Genomic DNA, 22,094 nt, shown 5'->3' on the forward strand with positions numbered 1-22,094 from the left:
TGGGAGAGGGAGAAGCAGGCTCCCCGCTGAGCCAGGAGCCCGATGGGGGACTCGATCCCAGGACTCTGGGATCATGACCAGAGCTGAAGGCAGACGCTTAACTGACTGAGCCACCCAGCCGTCCTCTTTTTTTTTTTTTTTTTTTTAAGTGTCTTTACCTGGTTTTGGTATCAGGGTAATGCTGGCCTCACAGAATGAATTTGTGATTTTGGAAGCTTTCCTTCTAACTCTTCTTTAAATGTTCGGTAAAATCCACCTGTGAAGCCATCTGCTCCTGGACTTTTGTTTGTTGGGAGTTTTCTGATTACTGATTCAATTTCATTCCTGGTAATCAGTCTGTTCAAGTTTTCTATTTCTTCCTGATTCAGTTTTGGGAGGTTATATGTTTCTAGGGATTTATCATTTCTTCTAGGTTGTTCAATTTGTTTGCATACAATTTTTCATAATATTCTTATAATCCTTCATATTTCTGTGGTGTTGGTTGTCCTTTCTCCTCTTTCCCTTCTGATTTTGTTTATTTGAGTCCTCTCCCTCTCTCTCTCTCTCCTTTATGAGTCTGGCTAAAGGTTTATCAATTTGGTTGATCTTTTCAAAGAACCAGCTCCTGGTTTCATTGATCTGCTCTATTGGGTTTTTTTTAGTTTCTATTTCATTTATTTCTGCTCTAATCTTTATTATTTTCTTCCTTCTTTAGGTTTTGGGTTTTGTTTGTTCTTTTTCTAGCTTCTGTAGGTGTAAGTTTAGGTTGTTTCTTCAATGTTTTTCTTGCTTCTTGAGGTAGGCCTTGATTGCTATAAACTTGCCTCATAGAACAGCTTTTGCTGGATTCCAAAGTTTTTGGACCATGGTGTTTTCATTTTCATTTGTCTCCATGTATTTTTTAATTTCTTCTCTGATTTATTCCCTTACAATTTTAAATCTTTGATTAAATGTGTATATTGGAAAACATTATGTAGTGTCGAGAGCATGAGCTCTGGAATCCAATTACCTAGTTTTAATCCTTCCTTATGATTTACTACCTACATGACACTGGGTAAACCAGTTATACTTCTAAAGCCTCAATGTCCTTATCTGCAAAATCAAAATGATGATAAAAGCATCTGCTTCATAGGGTTGTTGTGAGAATTAAATGAGATCATACTGCAGAAATGTTAGTATGGTACCTAAAAGATTAATCCTTCAAATAATTTAGTTATGCTTACAGGAGACAATGAGACTTTTTATTCAAAAATAGCAACAATATAATGGGTATTCCCCCCATGAATAAAGACAGGGAGAGAGAACAGGTAGTAATGCCAATTGAGTAACTACAAATTGCCAAGTTCTTTGCCAGGCAGTTTATGGACATCATCTCATTTGCTTGCAGCAGATTTGTGAGGTAAGAATCATTATTTCCATTTTATAGATGGAGAAACTGAAGCTCAATAAAGTGAAGTAACTGAGAACCACATACCAAATAATCTGCAGAGTCAAGTTTCTCTAATTTCAAAGTCATATAGTTTTTCCTCACCTAAACAATGTTTTCCTTCTGGAGGAGGAAAGAAAATATATTTTAAGCCACATCCCATTTAGGTTGGCTCCCAAATTATTTAACTGACACATATGTGAGTGTTTTCATCAGCTGTCAGTGTTTGCCTATGGTGCCCCTATCCCACTCAGTCTCTCCTCCCTGAAATGGCTGGTTGAGGAACACTTAGCCACTGCTGGTACCATGTCCTAACTCTCAGTCAGGAAGTTTGCATCAGCTCCCAAGATGGACAGGAGACTCCTGTTATTTTACGGAGCCAGATCTGAGGTTTTAGACAGGCAGGGAGTAGGAGGAGTCAGGACTGGGAAAGTCGAATGATTCCCCTCCTGATGTCTAGTGGTTCACATCGCTAAGATAGATACCAGGCTGTGAATTGTGCCTCCTCAGCTGATCCCCATTCTGGATCAGTATCCCTATGAGTAATTTCTCTCCTGATTCTGGCACTCTGGACTTTCTACTACCACTGATGGGTTTTTATCTCTATAGAGGGGAAAAAAGGGATGCCCAGGCCTTGGCTGCGAGTGCTCACTCCACTACCCTTTGCTGCCCTCTACTGACCATACCTGGAAAGTACATTTAACCTTTCAGGCCCTTGGCCCAAATAGATACTACAGTGAGTGAAACCAGGCACACAAAATTTGAGGTGCACCAAAAAACTAAGTAAATAAGATATGATATTTTAATTTTAATATAGTATTTTAAAAAGTCAATTTGCAAAAAATACATGGTGAACAAAATATCTAAATGTACCCTAAAACAGTACTACTAGCTTATATGTACACAGAACCTGCCATCCATCTTTTCATTCAAGAAAGAGGTCTAATACTGCAGTGGCAAATCATGCTATCAATACTGGTCAACCTTTTTCATCACTCACATATATGGGGGAAAAAAACCCAGAAAATTTAGAGTAAGTGAAAAACAAAAATGAGAAGGTCTAAGTGGAACAGATACTGTTAACAGTCGAATCCTAAAGAAAACAAGTAAGAGAACAGGGGGAAAAAAAAAAAAAACTGATTAAGAAAACAAAACCAACTAACATCTTCAGAGTCAAGAAGCCAAAGAATGGGTGGCTATAAAATAAGAACAAAGAAAAAGATTTTTTGGAAATTAAAGATATCATCGACCAAATTAAATGTACTAGAAAGTCTTGAAGATTGAGTTTAAGGAATCCCACTTGACTTTGACACTTGGAACATTCATCTTTCAGTTTTAATGACATAAGATTACCCTTTCTTTCTCAGTAAGTAGAGCTATTTGGTCCTTCGGTAAGGAGTAATTTAATCATTGGAATAATGGAAATGCTATTTTAATTTGTAGAATCAACGTATAAACAAAACTTGGAAGACAACAACTGTAAAAGAATCTGACTAATACTAACATTGATAATATAAAAAAAATGGAAGTCTGAATATTAAGGCAGCAGAGACGTGGAAGAGATAATGTCACAGATCTTTTTCACCTATTTATTTATATAGCAAAAAATCAAGATACACTGTCTAAAATTGATGTAACAAAATACAGACGTAAGCATACTCTTTAAAATGGTAATAACCAGAAAAACCAAAACAATGTAACTGGAAAACGTAGAAGCAGATGGATAAAAGAAATAAGTTTCTCATCTTTCAATAGATGCTATTTCAAGTTCATAAAACAAGAAATGAAAGTATTAACATAGGTTTCAGAGGTATTGTGATAACCACCAGCAGAACAGAAAATATTTAAAAATAGGGAGCTGGAAATGAGGAGTTGGGGAACAGGTTCAGGCAGGGAATTTACTTTTCATTTGGTACCACTCTGTACTGCTTGTTTTTTAAAATGTGTGTATGTATTAATTTTACACTATAAAAGTTAAAAAAAAACAAACAAACCCTCTTTGCAGCTGCAGCTCTTGGCATCATTTCCTTCCCAGCTGCAGTCTCTTTCCTTACACCAGTGGTCAGATCCTACTGAGACAGGAAGGAGTAAGAGAGAAAAGAAAAGTTTCTGCCCTTAATTTAAGTGTCTTGGAATCTTTTTTATTTGTTTGTGCTTGTGTTCTGTCTTTTCAAATGGCGCCACTCTTTGGAATACTAACTTTTGACTACTTTCATCTGTGATGTCTAGAATCTTCTTAAAGTCTTGCTAAACTTTGGTATCCTTCTGTTCCTTCTTGACAAAGAGTAATCCTGACTCATTGGCTCTTACTGCGACCGTGGTATTTTATTTTCTTAGAATCTTGGTTCTGGTCAACTACTTCCTAGCCAGGTCCAACTCAGCCTGCCTAGGTAGGAATGAAAAGTCTATGGAAGAGTGATGACAATTACTACTATCAGAACAAGTAAGACGTGGCATATTAGTAAGTTAAACATAGTGCTAAGGGAGCAGGGTGACGTTCATTACCCCATTCCTCATGCACTGACAGAGGAGAATGTGTTTCACTCCACTGTTCTGGAGAGAACACACTCGGAGGAATTTGGGAGTAGACGTTTTCTCTAGACCACAATCTTGCACCAAAGTGCCAAAAGCATGGGACACGAGACACAAGGAAATGAAACCAGAATATCTAAATTTTCGAAGAAGGCAATAATGTCTCAGGGTCACTCTCTAAATTTGAGAAACAAGGCAGAGAATCATAGGGGAAGGGAGAGAAAAATGAAACAAGATGAAACCAGAGGGAGACAAACCATAAGAGACTCTCAATCTCAGGAAATAAACTGAGGGTTGCTGGAGTGGTGGGGGGGTGGGAGGGATGACGTGGCTGGGTGATAGACATTGGGGCGGGTATGTGCTACGGTGAGCGCTGTGAATTGTGGAAGACTGATGAATCACAGACCTGTACCCCTGAAACAAACAATACGTTATATGTTAATAGAAAGAAAAAAAAAAAAAGAAAAGGTCACTCCCTGAAAGTAGGCAATATATATGGGAGATAACTACACACGAGTCACCAAAACAAAACAGTAACAACAGCAAACACAAAGAAATACACACACATATTAAACATAAACCGTTGTGGAAGCACAACAGTTGCTGGGCGCTGTGTGCTCAGTGAATACGGACTCACAGGCTGTGGACTCAAGGCGGGTGCCTCTGGCTGGCTTGCCGTGGGACTGAAACCCAACAGTTCCCAGGTCCTCGCTGTCTCCAATAGAGGGAGCACTAAGTTACCTGCCACGCCATTACCTATTCACTTAATTGGGGGACCACAGTTTTGTTTGTGACAACTTCTATAGGGGAGATGCAGTTTCTTTGGTGACTGCTGACCCCTTGGAGACTAGAACTAATTCGAGGTTCGAACCAACTTTGAAGAGGCTGAAGAAGCTACGCCCATTCCTGTGAAATCCCCGGACACCGCTACAGCTACCGGAACCCAGGCTCTGCGTAAAAGCCTCTGGCTGACACTGAGCCAACTGTATACGATTGAGAATGAAGGCACTTGGACTTTAATTTCTATGGGCTTTTGTGAGGGGATTTAGTTTGGGGGGAAGTGGAGTCATAAACAAAGAGTGTCCTAGTGTTCAAATCTGGGACATTTTCATGTGGATACAGTCTCTGTGCTCATTTCATCAAAGGCTGGTGAGCCCCTTTGGACAACATGACTGGACGTAATTAGTGATACGAAATGGAACGGCGAGTTAACTTTCAGCCTAGGGCGCTGCATGGCGTTCTACCGGACTCATGGGGCCGGAGTCTTTTGTGGGCAGAAAGCAAGATGCCCTTCAGCAGTTCCCGAAGGACTCTGTGGGGAGGAGGCGAGTTCAGGCGTGTGTGAGCGCAGCAGTAGCGGGAGCAGGCGCGGCTCCGCTAAGGGGACTGCTGCCCTGGCTCCCTTCGGAGGCTGGAGCACCATGGGCTACGACACTGCTTCGCAGCCTTCCATCATGAGTGCGCGGCCTTCTTCCCTTGTCTACATTTGCATCATCCATACAAAATACTGATCGGCTTTTCTTTAAATATTCAGAGTGGACTGTAGAATCTTCGCTCATGGTAACGTGTTAGAACATGTTATACGTTTTTCTGAATACAGATTAAAATACATAGCTACTAAAATTAAAAAAAAAATGCCCGTGAGCATGCTACCTAAAGCAACTCACAGGACGCCTGTGGAACGCACAGTGTAATACACTAAAAAGCTTAAAAAGCTGGCAAATATTCAACGAGAGGGATGCATGCTACTCCACTCTCCGGGTCTCCACTCCAATCCTGATGACAGAAGGTGGTGTTGGGCAGAGATTTGGGGCCCCTCTCTCCACGTTCTCTCTCACACCATCCCAAGCAACAGAGAAAAGACCTTTCTAAGACTTATAGGAGTTCGAGTCAAGTGCTTTCTTATTGTGCCCTTGGCGTTCAGGACGCAGGGCTTCTTGCTCCCACGTTGGAGTGGGCTTGCGCGAGGATGCCTGCAGTTGCCTGGCCATTCCCGGCTCATTTCTGGAGGTGTAGTAGCAAACCCTGTTTCTGCTTGAGATCTAAGCCTCACTCTACCCAGCTTTGCTAGGGAACCCCATGATTTGGATGATAACATACATCTCAATCGCCTTCTGTCTCCTCTTTCTCACTCGTTCAAATTCCAACACAGCATGTAGTTACAAAAACAAGTGAAAGAATGAGAGAAGAAACTGTTGATGGAAGAAGATGCATGCAGCTATCGTACAGCAAAATACTGTGTGTATATAAACATCTAATGATCGCTTGTTATGAAAAAGTGTTTTTTAAAAAATTAATGAAACTTGATACTCAAATACTGTTGAGTTCTCCTTCCCCAACTTGGGGTTAGAGTCATGTAGCAGTCTAGTCTTTTTGGCTGAGTCTGTGCACACTGGAGCAGGGGCACCCTCCTTTGTTCCCTAGTCTCTGAGAAGCAATGAGATATACTAGAAAGAATATTGGCCTTGGGGTCGGGCCTGGGGACAGATTCTGGATGTTTGAAGTTGGGCAAATTACCTAGGCTCCCTGAATCTCAGGCTTTACGTGTGTAAAATGGCAACAATAACCCTCCTAGGGTTGTTGTGAGGATTAAAGGAAATGAGTGTGAGTCAGTGAGACTGCCATTCAGAAAGAAATTCACATCCATGTCTAGGTATCCACTGGGCATGTCCATATCTAGATAGCTTTTAAAGAGGTTTGACATCTTTCCCCTGCATGGAAGTGGAGCCTGAGCGGTCGTGCTTATATTCAGAGGCCTTTTTCAGCACAGATAAAATGCCAAAACAATTAAGATTTTGATAGGATGTGTACCTTTGTGCAAACAAGCTTACATAACAAAATGGTGCAGATAAACGCAGATGACAATGGACTTTATACAAATAAATGAAATTATGTTTCTCTAGTATAAAAATAGATCAAATGGTAAGAGCACAAAAATAGGTGAAATGGTAACATAAACTGACTTGTGTAATCAGAGGGTCAACTCTTGACATTTTTCTCCCTAGGCCTTTTCTAATAGTTTTGTTGCTAAGGCTACAGTGTTTTTGCCAGATTGGAACAGCATTGTCCACTCTAATGAAGCTTAAGTAGCTTTCCCAACTAGATTTTTTTTAATAAGCATCAGTTAATACTGCTGGCTTTCAAAGCCATGTTCGTGATGAATGGAAAGATCTTTAAAGATCTGTTCTTAGAAAATGTAGCTCATAAAATTTGGAATTTAGCAGCATTTCTATTCCATAGTTATTCCAACACAAATTTTTATCACGGTTACACTGAACAAAATAACTTAAAATCTAATTTCACATATTTAATTAAAAAAAGAATAAGAAATTATTATTTACAACTTTAGCCAAAAATTAATTCCCTAAAGAGTAACTGAGGTTACTTAACGAACAATTCTTTTGACTAGTGGGTCAAGTGTCTCACAACTGCTCACAAATGCACACTTGATTTATTCTTTGCACAATATGGATAAGTTACAGGAAGTCATCTGAGGAAAGTGTAAATACAAATGCACCCAAAGAAACGTAGAGTTTTGTAAAGCGGAGTAAATGAAAACCAGTTTGCTCTGGACACTCAATTGCTAAGAGGATGTCAAAGGTAAGAGCCATTAGGAAACGGGTGAAGAAACACTCCTTTTGATGTGCTTGCTGAGGAGCCAGATGAGCTTCCTTGGTCATGGACAGAAGAGACCATCTAAACTCTAAAAAATGTAGTGCAGTTTGCATGCCCGCTGATTCCGCAATTCTACTTGTGCACTAAAGCATGAGAATTAAATTAAATAATTCATGTGAAGTGCTTAGCCAATTACAGATGCTGTATTTCCTTCCTTGGATGTCTATATTTTTGTAGCCAGAAATCCCACTGTTAATTTCCAATAAGAAAAGCTGAATATTACAGCCTTTAAAGTCAAAAGTTCACCTTAATTTGAATATTGCAGCATTAGTGACATCTGGTGGAAAATGAGTTACAATGCGGCATTATAGCTATTCTGATCTTTCCTGTCTAATAATAATATTATCACTTTCATCACATTTTCACATACCCCTTTCCCCAACTCCATGGGAGGAGTATACTTCCCTGCCCCACTGAAGTTTGGCTCAGCCACAAGACTTGGCCAAAATCAGTGGAATGTGGGCAAAAATGTCAGTGTCAAAGTTGGAAACTAAGCTTTAAAAGTCCTGGCTAGCTATTGCCCCTTCAATGGTAGAATGAAACATGTGACCTGCAGATTTGCATGAGAATAAAACAAGCACCCCAGATAATCCACAGACTTACAGGAAAAAAAAAAAAAATGCTTACGGTTATTCTATGGTTGTTTGCTATGAAGCAAAAGCCAACTAAAACATGAGATCGTTATACCTCTGTGTAAAATTCCCATCAAGGCTTGACTTCTCTGTCCAATTGATGACACTGGGAGAAGAGTCCTGAAGACCGGGTGTGGTTCAGTCCCATCTGGGGCTCTGTTTCAGACCTCGACAGGCCCAATCGGAACATGTTGTTTTCATTCCTGTACCTACGGTAAGCAAAACCGAGTCAGAGTCCAGGCCAGGCCTATCAGAGGCCTATCAGACTCTCTTGGAATCTTGGCTTCTCTGTTTAACATGGTATGGAAGTCACGCACGTTTTGTTTTTGTTTTTTTTTTTCCTTCCAAATCTTTATTTAAATTCTACTTCATTAACATGTACTGTAATATTAGTTTCAGGAGAATTTAGTGATTCATCACTTACACGTAACACCCAGTACTCATCGGTCATTCACAATTCTTGAACCTGTTGGTTTAAATAGCTCCCTCCTAAGGTGAGCTTCGGGTATAGGAAAGAAGGCAGGACAAGTTTAGTTGGAGCCATAGGCCAAAGCTTTTCCAATTGAGCTTTACCAACAAAGCTCATAGCTTTGTATTTGTATTTCTTAAATGATACATAATCTATAAGGGGGGGAAATTAGCAATGTTAGAAATCACAAATTAAAAGTGATAATATTAGGGTCATTTAATTTGGTAAATAAAAACACAAATGACAGAAATTTAAGTATTACCAATGATATATTAAGAAAGTTGCTACCAGTGAGCTTTTGTGGGGGAAGAACCACATTATTTCCGGCCACTTAGCAGAGGCATTGTGTTTCCTAAAGCAGTTACTGCTTTCTGAAAAGAATTTCAAACTTTTGTCCCAAAAGTAGTTCCAGAATTTTCAACTCTCTCCATATTTTTACTGAGCTTCCATTTCTGCTTTCTTTCTCAACCTAATGTGTCATGTTATGAAGGTTATGTACAGCCAAGAATTCAAATGTTTTAATCTTACTAGTGACCACTTTGTACTATATCTCATGTTGGAAAACCAGACTCTTGACCATACCTAATTCAAAATCATTTCCATTTCTGCATAACTACTTTTCTTATTCAGGCAAGAGTTGTGGGTGGACCTCTAAAATTAGATAGCTTCAACTCTCAAGGGAATGGGCTTTCGCAACAGCATTCACTACACCCATCATCAAATACGGGGACCTACACTTGTCTTGTAGTGAGAGAATTGCCCTTTATTCTTAACAAGCAGGCAACAGGATCAAACAGATCATTCAGGTGAAATAACAAAGACAAATACATATGTGATAAATCCGTGTAGTTACTTCTTGGAAGCTTGCCATGTATTTTCCTCTCCTTCATATCTCAAACTTCAGAAAGGCCAGGACCCTGTTTCATTCATCCCAATACTTGGCACGTTAACAGGTGTTCACTTTGTAATTTTTGAAGGAATGGATACAGGCTATGTGTTTTTACTTTATAGTGAAGATTAACGAGTTAATACATATAAAGAGCTTAGAACAGTGTCTGATACTAAGCATTTAATTATTACAAAATGAGATAAGATTTAGAACAGAGATTAGAAGAGACTTTTTAGAAGTCTGCCTTCAACTGACCTTGGCAAAATAAGGAAGACTAGGCTAGCAATAAGGCTAGGAGTATAGAAAAGTTCTACAGCCCAACATATGCTAAAATGAATTAATTCCAAATGACATGTATTATTTTATACAAAGAATGATGCTTATTTTAAGTCCACAGTTATAAGATTAAAGGGGTATAATCAAAGCTTGTCCATTAAATTGAAAGCACCTCCAGACTGACTCAAGTTTGTATTCTTAGGCCCTGGTAGGTACAAGATATTATTTGCTATACTGAATCCATCCTGCTATTTAACTGTGTTAATACCACACCAATATAAAAATATGTTAAGACAAATTAAAATATACATACTTAACTTTATTACATCATTTAAAGCTTGATTTTATAAAACATAAAAAAAATGTTTAAGTGTTCTGTATCACAGGAATTTAAACAGTGGCAATATACATAGCTTTGTAAGTTCAAGTTATATAAATTAAAATCAAATAATTGGAAATGCTTTTAATACGGAAAATATACAAATAAAATAAATGGCAAAAGGACCTAACAGGAGCAGTATTTCATTACTTACAGATTATCATTAGATAATTTCAGGATCTAAACAAAGACTCTGAATTTTCGGACTTTTTTGCTGTATTTTATATTTAAATATCTCCCTACCTATATTCCGAATCAAGGTACTTGACCAGAAGGTTTAAGAAGGCATTTAGCTTTATGGCAAAAGCTTTCCATCTACAGTTACCACCTTTAAAGGAATTGACATTAACAATGCTGATGTAATCTGCTAGTTCCCTTCTGAACAATGTGCAATAATTTATACCAACCCTGTATAAAGTCATACGGGTACCAAAAAATGGAACAATTATGCACAGTTCAATAGAAGTATAATGTTAAGTTTTCCCCATCTAAAAATTAACCAGTGAAACAAAATGTATCAACTATAGTTGACTTGGTTTCAGGAAAACCACATCTGAGAGTTATAAGTACATCACTGTCCTTATCTTATCCTCAGTCATTGACAGGAATTTTGTAGGCCACCATGCTATTGACTTTGTGGATTGTAGTAGTAAATGAACGAAGGGACGGACTTCCTTAGAACTGGTAATAAACTGTGGTCCCGACTCTTCCCATTTTTCAGGTACAACCAAATCTTTGTCTGTATGTATCAGTAGATCAAATGAACCTAAATTGGGGATAAGATCATTAAAGTACAATTATTTTTTTCTAAAGTACAACCACCCTTCCTGTGTCTTTTACATTTGAACCATCTATAGTGTCAGAAAAGCTAGTTTACCTTGATCTCTAATCAATTATATTAACTAATTGCTTTTCCTCAATGGAAATTTTAGTACAGAAAATACTGTACTCCTTTTACTTTATGAAAAACTCAAGTTTTTTTTTTTAAAGAGAAAACCACTAAAAATATTTGCAGAAAGTATACAATTAATCATGAGACAGCATGAATCTAAGCCATAGAAGAGATAATACCTTGGTTCTGTGACAGCTGTATCCCAGTGCCCAGAACAGCATCTGGCATGTAGTAGGTATTTAGGATATATCTGATGAATGAAGGAGTAACTAAGAAAACAAAGACACAATTATAGCTATAAATCTTAATTATATACATAGAAATGTGTAGAAAATAAAAATAATGACAGAAATTACATCAAAATATTCAAGAGTGAGTACTGTAGAATACTTTCATTCCTTTCCTTTTCAGCACTTGTAAATAAAATGCAAATAGCATTACTTTAGCTTTATCACAGTTTTCTCATTCATATAACATGACATTTATAATTAAGAAAAAACTTAATGAGCGCATTAATTCTTAAAGTAGTAGCTTAGTCTTTTCCACAACAAATTTAAGCCAGTGTGAAGTTGTATAATACTTACAAGAAACTTCCAATAGTGGCAGAAATGTCACCGTAGCTGTGATCTGTCTGATCACTGAACGGATTTCATCTTGGATAGCTTTCTGAGACTTTTCTCTGGGTGCACTATCAAAGAAACCAATTAATTCATTTTAAGTTTTAACAAGTTATTTGAAACACGGGTAAGATTATTTATCTGATTAAATGCTTCCAAAATCAAATAAGTAATGCATTCAAAAGGAGGTTTTTTTTAAATGAAAATAAATATATGTCCTTAAGAAACTTAGTAGGCACAATATGTATCTCTATTATTTCATTTATCCTTCCAATCATTTTTTAGGGTTGTTCTTAGTATCAGGTCATTAAATAACAGATGACTAGAAAACCTGCCAAGTACTTCAAGTCAGGAAAGCTTCAGCATGTCTTAAAATAAAGATAACAAGCAGTATCTAAAATATTGAATCGGTATAATCATTTTGGCATTTTTAGTAATGCCTAAATGTCTAATTTCCTATTGCCTCAAATAAGATGTTACTCGTGTATGGCGTTAATAATTAAACATTTTCTAAAACAGACCAAAGGCTTCAGGAGCAAACTCCATCATTTCATTATGAGAGATAGTTCAGAGTTTACAGGTAAGCATGCCTAGGACAATGCTAGAAATTAGCATATAATGATGGGCATCTCCCATCCGGATAATCTAAAAACTTCAGTTTAATGTCTAAGGAGGGGCGCCTGGGTGGCTCAGTTAGTTAAGCGACTGCCTTTGGCTCAGGTCATGATTCCCGGGTCCTGGGATTGAGCCCCACATCGGGCTCCCTGCTTGGCGGGAAGCCTGCTTCTCCCTCTCCCACTCCCCGTTTATGTTCCCTCTCTCGCATGCTCTATTAAATAAATAAATAAAATCCTAAAAAAAAAAAAAAGGGAATGTCTAAGAAGTTTGTAGCATTAAATGAAATACAGTAGAGCTGCACAGTAAGCTGGGAGAAAGTCTAGGATAATACTTCATGGTTAAAAGTACCTTTCTACAATTCATGAAATGGCCCACCTAGGACGGACACCATGGTAGCTTTACATATAGCATCATAAACACTAAAGTTTGAAATTTATGGATTTAGCCTAAGCGCAATTATGTTAAAAGTCCGTGATAGGCAAAATTCTTTCGTGAGCACAATTTGTGAGCCCAATCCTTCTCCACAGGAGATTAAAGATCACATCTAACATACTTAGAAACAAACTACTTTATGTGAAACTAGTTCAATATAAGTAGAACTCATCTAGTAAAAGAAAACAGTTTTGGAAAAAGATCTGTAAAAATGGAAGCAATTTACTTCATACTTACCTGTCATCTTTTGCAGTCTTGTCACACTCAATACCAAATTGCCACCTTTCAAGGACCTCACCACTTTCAATATTTGAGATGACAACCACCAGTTTCTGAACTGAACACGTGTATAACCAATCTGCAATACATAACAAGGAATCTTTTTTGTTTCACTGCATTACAAAACAACTCTCTTCCCAGGTCTCACTTTCTATCCTCAGCAAATTCCTACCGCTAGTATTTCGGAACTCTGCCAACCTGTACAGAAAACCTGCCCCACAATAACCTAGCTCCTGTTTTCAAATTCTCAGTATTTGTACCAGATATAGTACTGAGTGCTGAAGACAGAGTAGAAAACATGAAGTACACCCTAATCCAAGTAAGATGCAGGAGATGGCCATTAATCTAATCAGTGCACCGATAAATATAAGATTATAATTGTGATAAACGCTATGAAGGTGCAGTATGTGACGCAATGAGAGCATAAGAGAGGAAAACTGGACTCACTCAGGGAGTTCTCACTTGACTTCAGTTCTACAAATAAATTATCATTAAATATGCAAAATGATACAGAAAAGGGTACAGGTCTTAAATATTGAAAAGGGAAGAGCATCTGACCAGAGGATTGAAAGAAGGGTAATACAACTGCAGTAAAGAAAGGGGAGAATGAACAAGGTCAGTTTGTGTACGATACACAGGGGTCAGACCATGCAAGGCCATATGGGCCAAATTAAAGAAGTTACACTTCAAGAACCAGGGAAGTCATTACTGTATTTGAAGTATGGTATGATGTAATTAAATTTGTATTTCAGAACTATCCTTCTGGCTGTGATGTGGAAAGTAGAGTAGAGGTAAAGAGGGGATCTAGAGACACCAATTAATTAGCAATTCAAGCAAGAGGTAATGAAGGCTTAGAGAAGGATAAGCTGGTAGAGATGGATCAGTAGATAGATTCAAGAGATTTCATGGTTCAAACTGTTAGGATTTATTGACTACTTATGAGTAAGCAAGAAGAAAGACTGAGATAGCTCCCAACTTCCTAGTTTATATCACTAGTTGGATGGCTGATCCATTCACTGAGAAAAAGAATGCAAATGGGAGATGATGCTTAAGTTTTAAGATTTTATTTTTAAGTAATCTCCACACCCAACATGGGGCTGCAACTTCATATCTCGAGATCAAGAGTTGCATGCTCCATTGACTGAGCCAGCCAGGAGCGCCTTAAGTTTAGTTTTCAGGTATCACTGCGATAGCCAGATGAAGATATCAACGGAGCCACGAAATATATGAGCACAATTAGGAGAATTGGGTTGGATGTACAGTTGTGAGTCAACTACACCAAGGTTGTTAGTGAAGCTATGTACATGTCAGAGATCATCCTAGAGAGAGATTATAGTGAGAAGAGGGCCTCAGGACAAGCCCTGAATTAATCTTGGAAATTGGGATAGTATACTCAGGAATCTGTAGTGGTTTTTTTTCTTTTTTTAAGAGACAAAACAATTTTGTAATATTTAGGGCTTGTGGGCCACCTAGGTCTCTGTTGCATACTCTTTAAAAAACAGCCCTTTAAAAATCTGAAAACAGGGCACCTGGGTGGCTCAGTTGGTTAAGCGACTGCCTTCGGCTCAGGTCATGATCCTGGAGTCCCGGGATCGAGTCCCGCATCGGGCTCCCTGCTCAGCAGGGAGTCTGCTTCTCCCTCTGACCCTCCCCCCTCTCATGCTCTATCTCATTCTCTCTCTCAAATAAATAAAATCTTAAAAAAAAAAAAAATCTGAAAACATTCTTAGTTTGCAGGCAGTACAAAAATAGCCACTTGCTAGACACGGGCTGTCGTATGTATCAACTTTTTCTTGACATATATCGATTTTTCTCAATTTAGCTCTGAAAAGGAAGAAATTGGGTAGTAACTTAAGGATTTGGGGTGGGTGGAAATTTTTTTCTTTTAAAACTGAAGAGAGATCAAAACAAAGAAATCAAAAATACCAGAGAAGAACTAGGATAAAATCCTTAAGGCTAGAGGAATGGGGATTCAGATTGAACAATTTGCCTCTAAGAAGAGCAATTCCTCCATTTTAACTAAAATAAAAGGGAGAAATTAAATAGGAAGGTCTGCATACATCCGAGGTGAAGAAATATCCTCAGTGTAGTCTTAAAGGAGACAACCCAAAAACCAGTAGCTTAGGTGGGGCTTGCTTCTCCATCAAATTAAGATGACATAGATTATTAGTTGCTTACTAATAATCTTACTTTTTAGCCCTGAATAAAAAAAAAAAAAAACAACAATTAATCTAATTTTAAAAATAAAGCTACTTGATACAAAGAAATATATATGACTCATGAATTAAGAAAAAAAGATGACTAGTGTTTTTTGGAACTAGTTTTGGAAGATCAAATGGGGAGCTAGGGAGAAACATCCTACAACAGAAAAATTAGAAGTGGGAATCCTAAGTAGAGAAAAATATGAGGGGAAAAAGGAATAGATGGAGAACAAGTATTGATTCAATATAGTAATTTCTTGAGCTAAAGAAAAACAGTGAGTGCTCAGATAGAAAAGGCTTACTGATTAAAGGCAGGATTTTAAAAAAGACAAATGGAAATATATAAAAAATAAAACTCTACTGGGTGCTCTATTACTTAGTAGTTCTTTTCTTTAAGTTTAGTTTCCAGGTTGGATCCAATTTTATTTTCCTTTAAGTAATGATGGCTTTAAACTCTAGGCAGTTACAGAAAATATATGTTAAAAATATACAGTGGATTTTTCTCCAATAGTGAACACCATCATAAGGACAGAAAATTCCAACTTGTTCCATCTGGCTACATGAACTGCAAAAATCATTTCTAAGGAAGTTGATGGAGACAGTTTTGTGAAGCCATATCAGATTCCTAATATCAAAATATTCAACCCACTCAAACTGCAGTATGGGAAGGGTGGACTTTCTTTCAATTTATATATTATTTGCTTCCTTCCAATTAAGAATCACTATATTTGAGGTTGTAGTGTTTTATACCTTTTTGTACAGAGCTGAAAAATGACCACCAAGATGCCAGAAAATATGGGTTCTACAAGGCCTGCAAAACTCAAAATGGTTTGCAACAATTAAATACCTTTCAGCTGTTCCACCACATCATTTAGGTATTTTATGAGCTCAGGATCAGTTGTTACAAGCAAGGTGAGTCCATATTTCTGCACTCTAGTAAAGGTTTCAGATGGATATATGCCGCGCTGATATAAAATGCTGTTGATGCCAAATGCTGGAAACAAAAGGAATGTTAAAGAAAAGTCATTATCACTTTGTAACTCTGGAAAATAAAACATATTTAGATGTGGCTACGTTTCATTAATGGCATAAAACCATAAATGCCTTAACGTGTTTGTGGGTGTTTTGCTGAAAGCAGAGTAGGTAAAAAGTGGCATTAAACATTCTTAAAACCTTGCTTCTAATTAAGAGAGAACACGATACCTGCATTTCTGTGGCAAAAAAAGAGAAAAACGCCAAACTGCATTAATCTACTGTCAAAGTAGTACTACAACTCACTGTAATCCAAGTCCCAATTCAGATTATGTGGTTAGAGGCTGTCAAAATAGGCTTTTGCATCTCAGTTAGCAACTGATTAACTGTTCTCTGCAATGCTCTCAGCAAACCTTTCCCTCTTTTTCCTCCTTTTCTCCTCACAAGTCCTGCCAGATCCTATCAGAAGGCACAACTGTCCTGGTCCGGAATGGCGTTTCCTAACTCTAGTCCATCACCGCCAATACCAGAATCAAAGAGGGGCCGAGGGGTTGTTAAAAATATACGTGGCCCCCACCCCGGTCCTACTCCGTCTGAAGTCGCGGAGGCTGGGGGCGGGCGGAAAGTGCCTGGCTCTGTAGTTGAAAGCAACGCTGCAGGTGGAGGGGCTACATCGCGCCGCAGGCCTCAGCAGCACCTAGGCCTCAAGCCCCACCATTAGCAAGGAGCCCGGAGGCGGCGTCTGCATCCGCTTCTTCCTAGATTCTCCCGCCGGGCAGGAGGCTGGGGCAGAGAGAGCTTAATTCGCGGCCTCGCGGCCTCGCGGCCTCCCCTCCACCCCCTCCCGCTTCCCCCGCCTCCGCGGCTGAGCCCCGGGCCTACCGGGCGGCCTGGCCTCAGTTCACCCCGCCCTCCGGCCTGCGCGAGGACGACTTACAGAAGAACTCGGCCACGATTTCGGCGCTCCCGCGCAGGGTGATGCCTTGCTCCCGGGAGAGCTGCAGCGCCATGGCCAGTCCTACAGACGAAGGAGTGCGCTTCCCCCCGGCAGAGAGCGACAGCAGAGACGCCCACAGCAGTTCCCCGCCACTCGTTTCAAAAGTAACGGCGCAGCACGCCCTCGGGCCTCCGCGCAGGCGCGATGAGCCTCTAGGCCCCGCCCCGTGGGGCGGGGCCTGCAGGTCCTCTGGGCGCTTTTCGGAGCTGGCCTGTCCGCAGGCGCAGGGGGTAGGCGTGATCGCCCAGTTCTGGGTGGTCAAGCTCCGCAGGGTCCCGGCTGGGCGTGTGTAGTTGTGGTCTACTAGACCGGCCTGAGGGAAGAAGACGCCAAAACCTGGTGTGTTTTTTTGTTTTTTTAAAGATTTTATTTATTGGGGCGCCTGGGTGGCTCAGTCGTTGGGCGTCTGCCTTCGGCTCAGGTCGTGGTCCCAGGGTCTTGGGATCGAGCCCCGCATCGGGCTCCCTGCTCCGCGGGGGGCCTGCTTCTCCCTGTCCCACTCCCCCTGCTTGTGTTTCCTCTCTCATTGTCTCTCTCTGTCAAATAAATGGATAAAAATCTTAAAAAAAAAAAAAAAAGAATTTATTTATTTGAGAGAGAGAGAATGAGAGAGAGCACATGAGAGGGGGGAGGGTCAGTTTCAGATATTTTAAATATTTAAATATTTAGGTGGAATTACTTTAAAAGAAAATTTTGTTACACACCATATTCAAAATGCTAAAAATTGTACACCTTGAGGTGTTGAAAACATGATCTTATGAAAATATCAGCCATTTTCACAGATCTGAAAAAAAGCTACTGAATTGTACTATATGCCTACTTAAGTTTTTGTTAGCTAAGCAAATAGATTTATTTTGAGATCTGCAACTATGAATAATTGCCACTGCATTAATTCTACCACATTGTTAGGAATCATGACCTTGCATTGCAGACTCTAAAATGGATCTGAATTTGAAACCCTGAGAACACTAGCGATAGAAGGGCAATGGGAAACATCATTATAAGGGCTCCTACAGCTTCTTTTAGGAGGAAAGAATCTGATACACATGAGTACTTTCAGGGCACTAAAAAAGCAGCTTAAAGCTGACCATATGAACCCTGTTTATAAACAATACAAAAAGAAAAGGTCATTACTGCATCAGAATTACCATCATAAAAAATATTATAAATAATATTAAAGTCACACTGAGTCAATAACCACAGGGTTTTATTATCTTCAACACTACTGACAGCTTAATAAAATATGCTTAACAAATCATTTGTTTGAAAATGGAAAACTATATTCCTATGTAATTACAGAAACAGTGTTTTTAAAAAGTGGATGGCAATATTTATTTTATATCCATCATCTGATTTTAATATATCTTGCCAATAAAAATGTTACAGCTTTTAGAGATAAGAAAAAAATATGAAAGAAAGAAAAGAGAAAAGAAAAAAGTCTCAAACACAGGACCCAGAATGTCAACTAATTCAGCACAGTTTTGCAGTGTCAAGTAAAAAGTCTCTCATAGAAAGTTACATGGAAGTGTAAAACTTCGGTTTCTGGACTTTGATCCAAGCGGTCATAAAAACTGGTCCTCGTTAGTAACTCCTATTTCCATTATATGTCAAATATTCTCAAGCTTTTGCCTAGTACAAAACAAAGCAATAAGAAGTCAATCACGTTACCCCTACAATACTAAATGATCTAAAACATAACCCACAATGGCAGAAATGATTAGTAACTAATGAAAGGTAACATTATTTTAATATGCTGTCAAGAATAACAACAGCTGTTAAAGTGGCATTAGCACCCGGAAGCCTTCATTTGCAAAAGCATGAAGATTGGAGCCCTTAATTAACACAGTAGTATCTCAGGCGGGTAGAACTGCAAAGTTGTCTAGAATGGTGAGGGTGGGAGTTTCCGTATGTTGTAGTTTACTAGTCTCCAGTTAATTTTTATGCCAATAGATTATGTTATGAATTGTTCAACTGACACTCAAATTCACATCAACAGGCTGTGATTACTAAAAAGCATCTATGCTCCAAGCTTGTAGCTTTGAACTAGGTGCTTAGCTCTGTATTTGAAGATAGTTATAGGAAACAATGTAATATAGCAGCCGAACTGCTTTCAAGGTCAACCAAAATTCACGGGTATTTAAATGAGAATTTAGGGATGCCAGAAACCTTCATTCTGTTCAGTGACTACTACTGAGTACAGATCATTCAGTTTGGGAATAGGATAAAAAAGCATGCATGAATGTCATGCATGGAAGTAGTTCCATCAACATGCCTGTTTACCGGCACAGATGGCCAATCTAAGTGAATCCAAATTTATTTTAAATTTAAAAACATGTTAAATGTTTCTACAGAACTGTCTCATGGGGTCCTGAATCACACACAGTACTCATTTTACACTTACAGAGTGTAACAAAAAGGATAAAAGCAGAGTAACAGCTTCTAGTTAAAAGAAAAAAAAAAATCCTAGCTATAAAGTTAAAATGTCTGCAATAAGTTTTTACCACAACCATATGAATCACACTGGGTTTAGAAGTTTGGAATTTTTATAATCAACTACTGTCTAATCTCTCAATCTTAAATCTCTAGTTAATGCCACCAAATATAAGCCCAAACAGGAACCTCTGACTACACACAAGCTCTTAGGTCGTATTCTTTAAACGGACAACTTTCAGCACTTTATACTTAAGGAGGGCCTGTACTACTCTTAAATATTTTACACTTTCGTTTTCCACGTTTTACTCAACATAAACTCTTAGAAATATATAAGAATATATATACACATACATGTCATAGAAAGTGGTCAGCCTATTGTCAACATCAACTATAATATAAAAACCGTAACTAAAAAAGTCTTTATACAGAGTTTCAGATGATCTGAATTTTACACAGAAAAGTGTAACTTTGAGAAATGAGGACTGTAATCCTGTGCTACTTGGGAGAAAAAGTAATGTGAAAAGAAAATTAAATGTAACCCCTTCCATTTAACTTCCAATAAAATGTTACTTTCAAAGATTTGGCAGGCTCTGAGTGAAGTGTTCTTATGTATGACTACTTAAAAAGATCACCAAACTATCCTAAGTTTCTGTCTTTAAAGGGAGAGAAGGAAAAAAAGAAGAGGACACTGATGTTGACTTGTAAGACAAATCACTTTTTTCTTTCAACTACTAATAATCTGCCTACAGAACATCTCCAAAGAACAGCCTGACACACTGAAAAAAATCAGCCCAGCTCTCCTGCCCGCTCCCCATTCAATGGGGGCAGAAAAGTGCAAGTGTGCAAGGGTGAAAGGAAACTAGGGACAGATGGCCTCGGAGTAGCAGGTGACCTTTGAAAACTGGGGGCCCACAACAATCAATAGTTCCAGATCTAGATGGCCTTCGTGCCTCACCCCGAACTCGCAGGAAACTGTCCTTTGAAAAGAAACCACTTTTCTTTTCAGGGTTTATCCTCTGGTTGCTCCAGATTCAGATTTTGAAGGAAGACAGCCAAAGCGGGGAAAGAGGACTTTAAAAGGAGGGCGGAGTAATTAAACAGAAGAGATAAGATTTGCCCTAAGCTATCGCCTCGGTCCAAAACCCCCGAAAGGGATGAAATCGACACAAACTCGTTTAGGAGAAACTGCCTTAAAAAGAGCCCCTTCTAAAATCCCAAAGGAATACACCGTAAGAGAATAAAGGAAGACAAAAATATCAGACAGTCCATTTTCAATGAAGCATCCCTCTGCCCCCCCGCCCCCCGCTGGGCGCCCCCAAGGTAAAGTGGCAAGTGGGGGGAGGCTGAAGGGACTACCTTGTTTTGTCTCCAAAGGGCAACACAGCAAACATAGGAAGGTCCACGTGCAGACCACGCGGCCTCCGCAGACTCTGGACTCCGGGAGGCGCCGGGGGGCGACGACGTGCCCAGGGGAGGCGGTGACTCGACGCCTGCTCCCTTACCGACCCCGCCACCGGGCCGCCGCCCGCCGCAGCCCGCTCGCTCCGCGCTGCGCCGCCCCCTGGCGGGGAGCGCCCGGCAGAGCGGAGGCCGACCGCCGGCGGGGGGGAGCCCAGCGCCGGGCCTCGGCCGGCCGCTCCACCATCACCGCCTTGAGAGCGCTTTCCTGGCGGCCAAGGCAGCCCGCGCCAGCTGCCCGACGGCCGCTGCCTGGAGGCGGCGGCGGCGGCGGCGGCGGGTTCGGGACTCTTCTCCAAAGAGGCGCGTCCTGGAGGCAGTCGGAGTCCGCGTGCAGAAGCCTTTGCCCGCGCCAGCGGCTTCCCACCAACTCCTCAGGCTTCAGGGCATCCGCCCGCCTCCACTCTCCGCTCCGGCCCCTCCTTCCTCGGCTTCCACCTCAATTCCTCCCCAACTCTCCGGGAGCGTTTCCCACGCGCGCCCCAACTGCCCCCCGGGCAGCCACCTCCCAAAGGACAGGCACCCTCCGCCCCGCCCTCGGCAGCGGCCGCCCCGGCGCTTGGCTCTGGACCGGGAAGAGCTGGCCTCTGGGGTCGGCTGGGGCTGCGCGGGACCCGTCAGCGCCCCGCTGTCGGCTCCCGCCGCGCCTCCCCAGCGCCCTTTGTGTGCGCGCCGCGAACCCCTCTGCGGAGCCCTTCCAGCGGCGCCGCCTTGGGAGCAAGAGAGAGTGAAAGGAAGCGCCGGGCCAAGCAAGGGACTGGAAAGGGGCAAAAGGCGACAGCGCTTACTCCGGGAAGATTCCGGCATGTTGCTGCCTTTGGGCTCCTCGTGGTCTCGCCCCTACCCCGACTTCCCCGCCCCGCCAAGGGCCAGGGCGAGGGGGGACGGGGGAGGAGCGGAGCTGCTGGGACCGAGTTGGAAATGGTGCTTCCGGAGCC

At 40.4% G+C, this 22,094-nt stretch overlaps 1 protein-coding gene and 1 pseudogene across 1 annotated transcript in view; both read right to left on the bottom strand.

The window, feature by feature from the left end:
- Positions 1 to 10,679, bottom strand: part of LOC135363127 (rho GTPase-activating protein 20-like) — a 43,328-nt gene extending 32,649 nt beyond the window's left edge. The window contains exon 1 of the mRNA XM_064583816.1: positions 10,501 to 10,679. Within this exon, the coding sequence (XP_064439886.1) occupies positions 10,501 to 10,679 (179 nt within the window). The remainder of the gene's footprint in view (positions 1 to 10,500) is intronic.
- Positions 6,793 to 21,694, bottom strand: LOC135363113 (mitotic spindle assembly checkpoint protein MAD2A-like; annotated as a pseudogene).
- Between the last annotated feature and the right edge of the window lie 400 nt (positions 21,695 to 22,094).

Source organism: Mirounga angustirostris, unplaced genomic scaffold (assembly GCF_029215605.1).
Source record: "Mirounga angustirostris isolate CCGP_5_RB_7025 unplaced genomic scaffold, mMirAng1.0.hap1 SCAF_22, whole genome shotgun sequence".
NCBI lineage: Eukaryota > Metazoa > Chordata > Mammalia > Carnivora > Phocidae > Mirounga > Mirounga angustirostris.